The sequence below is a fragment of the Camelina sativa genome, unplaced genomic scaffold (genome assembly GCF_000633955.1).
Source record: "Camelina sativa cultivar DH55 unplaced genomic scaffold, Cs unpScaffold00486, whole genome shotgun sequence".
Lineage (NCBI taxonomy): Eukaryota > Viridiplantae > Streptophyta > Magnoliopsida > Brassicales > Brassicaceae > Camelina > Camelina sativa.
In genome coordinates this window covers 56,635-62,343 of record NW_010921709.1, presented here as the reverse complement: position 1 = coordinate 62,343, position 5,709 = coordinate 56,635, and the positions used below count along the sequence as shown (strand labels likewise).

The 5,709-nt window shown below is 29.9% G+C and overlaps 1 protein-coding gene across 1 annotated transcript; it reads left to right on the top strand.

Annotated features, from left to right (window-relative positions):
* The first annotated feature begins 523 nt into the window (after positions 1 to 523).
* Positions 524 to 1,159, top strand: LOC104773197. The gene has a single exon (XM_010497774.2). The coding sequence runs from the start codon at positions 606 to 608 to the stop codon at positions 1,017 to 1,019; it is 414 nt and encodes a 137-aa protein (XP_010496076.1). The 5' UTR covers positions 524 to 605; the 3' UTR covers positions 1,020 to 1,159.
* Positions 1,160 to 5,709: the final 4,550 nt, after the last annotated feature.

The following is a 5,709-nucleotide window of genomic DNA, read 5'->3' as shown; positions in this document are numbered from 1 at the left end:
ACACACACACATATATATATATATATATATATATATATATTCTTGCGCTTTAGTCTTCTAGTATGATCCTTTATGCCCATTTGTTATTTTTTCAAAAGCAGGATTTAAAGGTGAAAACAATTCGGTGGTTTCCTTTCCTTTTAATTTCTTTTTTCATATCTCAAATGTAATGGTAACATTCTTAACAATTCTTTTTTTCCAACTATTTCTTAGGTACTTTTTTTTCTTAAATTTGTCCATTTTACTAACTAAATATCATCGCATTTAGCTGAAAACAATTAGTTAAATTTATGATAGAAATTCCCATGGAGGAGAAAAAAAATCAATATGACCATGGAATATGGAATAAAAAAGGTTGGTTTAAAGATTGTTCGAGAACAACTCTTTTCCAGAGAACATATGCGGTAATGCCACACTAATTGATCGGACTTCACATTACTTGAAAAATTATATAAATATATATATATAATAAAAACGCATCTTTCTTTTTAGCAAGAAAATAAGCATTTAAGGTGTCTTTCACTTCATAAAATACGCTTATATATGCTCAATACAAACCAAAAGAAGGCACTGAGAGAATACAAGTTTGAACCGGAAAAAGGAAGATGGGGTGGTTTGTCAAGGAAAGAAGAGGAGGTTCATGGAAGCGTGGATGGTTAGAGGAAACACTACTGACTTCATCAGCACCTCCTCTTAAACTACTAGCTCTCTTCGCCATCATATTTTTACTCCTCTTCATCTCTTCATACCCGCGTTACAAGTACGAGGTTGAGAAAACCGCAGCTAACCTGAAGCTCTTCATGTTGTTCCTCCCAATTCTCTTTGTCTTCATCCTCGTATCTCTAAGCTTCGTCCATCGACTTCTCTTCAATTCATCTTACTCCGTTAGAGCAAACAAGGCTAAGTCCCTTTTTGGAGAAGGAAAATTTCCCTGGGGAGTTTCGCTTATGCTAATACTTCTACTTCTTTTAGTTTCTAAACAATCATACTTTCACTCCTTATGGTATCCGACTTTGTAAGTTATGAGTATGACCGTCCATTAATCATTCATCTATTGTCTTCAAATGTAATCTTTAGATGGATCATTGCTTCTCGTAATCCTTAATACATGTATAAGACATTTTGAGTATAATTGATTATTGCTTCTTTATAAGCACTAGATGAATACCCGCACTATGTGCGGGTTTGTTTATATCTATATATACATTTTATTGCAATATTTTTGTGCTTTTTTTATTTTCACATTTGAAAAACTAAAAATTATATATTACCAAACAAAACTAAGATTTTTTTTGTGAGGCAAAGAATACTAAATTTTGTTTAAAGCTAAATCTTATTCTAATACATTGTTTTTTTGTAGATAAAAACTATTAGCATTTTTTTAGGAAGTAAAATAATCATACCATTTGTACATTTGATTGGTAGATAAAAACATTTAAACATCATACAATTCTTGTTTAAAACTTAGGTATTTAGATATATTTGTATTTATGTTTGTCAATTAAATACCATGAGACTCTCAAATTTTCCTTTATCAAAAAGATTTTCATGCAGCTTGGTTAACTCTTTAATGGTTATAATTAAGATAAACAACTTCAACAAATAAAAATTGGTTTCTCTAAGGACATACTTTCATGAATTTTTATACAATAGTAACCAAATTCCCAATCACTGCTACAACCCTTCAAATTGTTGAGAAAATTCTAGCATCTAAACCATGTGTTTATATCTTCCTAGTTTATCCTAAGAGGACGAAGCAAATCTTTGGTTTTACTCTGGATACATTTTTTTCCTTTTGGTGATGCATCTACTTACTTAAAGAATACATCAACATGTTCTAAGCTTCTCTAGATTTCTTATATAAATATAAAAATTGCTTGTGATATTAAAGAATAAAAGACATAGAAGATGTTTCAAATTCTTTTTTAATTTTAAATACTGTATGTTTGCTTTTAATTTGGACTGACTCGTGTCATTCTCTCCACTGCTGACGTGTCATTCATATGGAGAGAGTTCAGCAACTTTTATAATATAGATTTGTATAAAATAATCAACGGTTCATAGTAATAAATTGCATGACCATGTTTAGTTGGGCAAAAGTCTCCCAACCAAGATAAAACTCAGTCATGCACACAAATTTATATCAACAACATAATCCTAGTTGATTTTAACTAAACGGTTATTAATCTTTTGAAGTTTGACAATTTCATAAACAAAATAGAGACTTGATTATAGATTGCTTTGGAAAACTAGTGATTTGGGTAAACAGGTTTTATAATTTTGGATTTAAGAAAGATTTAGATAGTTAATTTTAGATTTTGGGTAATTTACCTAGAGAGAATTAGATTATTTTCTGTAAACTCTAAAACAAATTATATATATTTTTTCTGGAACTTTATATAATCAAATATTTAACATCTTTAGCTTATTATTCATAGAACTTAAACAAATATATTTCAGCTCTCTAGGACACTACAAAAAAATGTGCATGTTGCATCAATTAATTTGTGTTAAATAAATAAATGATTTTATTGAATTATTTTTTACGAATGATACAAATAATAAAATTTAAAATCAATTCAAATAACTGATACCATAGTAATCTGATTTACATCAATTTAGTATAATTGATATACATTTATATTAATTTGCATCACTTTTAAGATATTGATACAAAATTTAATTCTACATCACTTAAGCAATCAATACAATTTTTAATTTATATTAACATTACTTAAAAATTGATACAAATTTACATCAATAAAAAGTGATGCTAATTATATCATTTTGCATCAATTGTTAAAACCGATATAAATATTTACTTGTTTTATATCAATTAGACGAAACTGATGTTATTTACTTTTAATTTGTATCATTTAAAAAATTTGACACTAATAAAACCAACATGCGTCATCCTTCCCAAATAAAACGTCTACATATTGATTTATTAGTTTTTAATAATTATCAGATTTTTAAAACTCTATTGATATATCTAGTTACCTTTTTAAAAAATTTACAAAATATAATATATAATATATATATATATATATAAATATAAATAATACTCTCTTTCAACCGTAAGTTCAATGTTTAAATTGAAAAGAAATAATAAATAATAATAAACAATTAATTACAACTGTAAATCTTTATAATTTTTTTATAATTAAATTTTTTAAGATTTCTAAAAAAAACTCAATTTTACATAGAATTTTTTTATATCTCACGTATATCATGATTATGTCCTCAATTTCCATTTTGGAAAAGATGAAAAATATTCTTTTTAACAAGTAATAATTTTAAAAAAATATTTTACCACATAATATAATAATGGCATATTCCTTTTATACAGAAAAATAAGTTAAATCATTCCTCTTTTTCAGGGATCTTCAATATTTTCTTCTTCAACCTCACGTTCATTTACTTCATAACAGTTATTTCTTTCTTTCATGCTCCTTTTGATCGACCAAATGGTCGATTGGTCCTCCATCTTGATCGACCAAATGGTCGATTTCTTGGTCAATCGTTTGAAGTCCGAAGTCCAGCTCGCATCACGATCGACCATTTGGTCGATTGCTTGGTCGATCGTTCCTCCGGTTATATATACGCTCACTAAAACAGATATATCTCCTTACACACACATCCGATTGTCCTGAAATCACCTCCATTGCAAAGCTTACTCAATTTCCAATAACTTTGGTGAAGAACTCCAGAGCTAATTCCCAAGGAAAGGTCTTTATACGAGTCGATCTTTGAGGGACTGCAGACTGGTTCCGAATCATCGATCATCTTGTGCGCATCCAAATGTGTGTCTTCCATTATATTGCTAATTCTTGACTTATTTAGCTCCAAAGCACACTTTTCTTGCACATCTCTACTCCAACACCTGAGATACCAAACTTGATGCAAAATGCTACCTAAACAACCTAAATGCTAATGAATATGCACAAAACAATGAATAATTAAGCTTTAAAATCACATAAAAACACAAGATATCACCTTTCACTACAAGAGATATGTACATTGTTAGCGCAGAAAAACTGTTATGGTAGGTATTTCACAGCGAAATCGCAATTGCTGTGACATCGGCAGCCATGGTAGGTATCACCCATACGATAGCGTTGTTTGCGTATGCTATGATTGAAAAAGATACTATAGCAATATTTTGATGCTATTATTTGTTATTATATAAAACGTAAATTTTTGTTATTGTAGGTCCTTATACAATAGCAATTATCTTTTGCTTTGAAATATATTGGTGCAGCATGACTCCAATGCTATAATATATTCTTATACAATAGCTTTTGAGAATTGTTATATATAATATACTTATAGCATTTTTATTAGATGTAGTATATTGTTTCAGAACAAATTATCAGAGCTATGATATATGAATTGAATTGTTTCTTTTTTGTCCAATTATATTTGTTTCTAGAAAGCTATAAACCTGTTTAAATCTATAAACCAATTAACAGAACAAGTAGAGATTTAAATCATTAAACATAAACCTGTCTCCAATTCAACATTCAGAACAGAAGTATTCAAAGTCATTCAACATAGGTTGTAAAGTCTGAATCCAAAATACATAACATTAGGCATATATATATATATATATATATATATAAGTTGATTAATTAGCTTAGTCTTAACTAATTAAAACTAGCTAACTTGGACTAAAGTTTCTTCATTCCCTGCAACAAGCAATAATGTATTATATCAGTTATCTATATCACTAGCAGTTTGTCATATGTTAAACTAAAACACAAATATAACAAAAACTATTTACCTCAGTTTCATAAACTCAAAATATGACCAACTTATCCATCGGCCAAATAATAGATGAACCAAGTGCATCTCTCATTTACTTGATTTCATCTGATGTCCTCCAGACTGCTGCATCATCTATCTTTACTACATCAACCCATACTCTAGCTGCATTTTCTCCCAGGCGAACAAAGTGGACTTTAAGATCTGGGTCGATTGAATGCACTCGTCCTTCAGCAACAACCTGCTTCTTTCCACTAATATCCAGTAACTTGCACTTCTGATTTTCCTTGACAGCTCCATTTTTACGCTGCCATGTTAACAATATTAACCAGTTTAAAACAGATAGAATAATAACTAGAATGCTTTTCTAAAATGATGTATCAAGTATATTTACCGAAGATCTTCGAAGAGGGGCTTGTGTAGCAAGTTGAGTTTTTCTTACAGGAGATTTTGGACTTGTTGGTGGAGACTTATCAGTAGTATGTTTTGAACATGTTCCTGAAGTTTTCTCACTACTTTCAGACATTTGGAGAGAAGATTTGTGACTTGATACATCTGGTGCAGATTGAATGACAACTTTGCTGGCAGGCCATGCTACAAAAGATTTGACACAGTCCTCAAGGTATGTCACATCCACCGTAGGCCTCCATATAAATGTTTCAGGCTGAAGCAACTTATCAACAAATACTTTGACTGCAATTGGTTCGATAGGAATGACGTTAACTAATGCCATTGGTTCTTCCGTCTGCCATCGTCCTTCTGCAACAACTACATCATCTGCAGACAAATCCAATAGTATGCATTTATTCGGTGAATTTGTGCTTGGTCCCTGTCAAAGTCATTAACACAACAATCTGATTATGTTAACTAATCATTCTTCCAAATAATCCTACAGCCATGATACTATAGCAATATTTAATTTTACCAGCGGTCTAATATCTTCAA

Coding starts and splice junctions, on each gene's coding strand:
- LOC104773197 (XM_010497774.2), top strand. CDS start 606: ATGGGGTGGTTTGTCAAGGAAAGAAGAGGAGGTTCATGGAAGCGTGGA.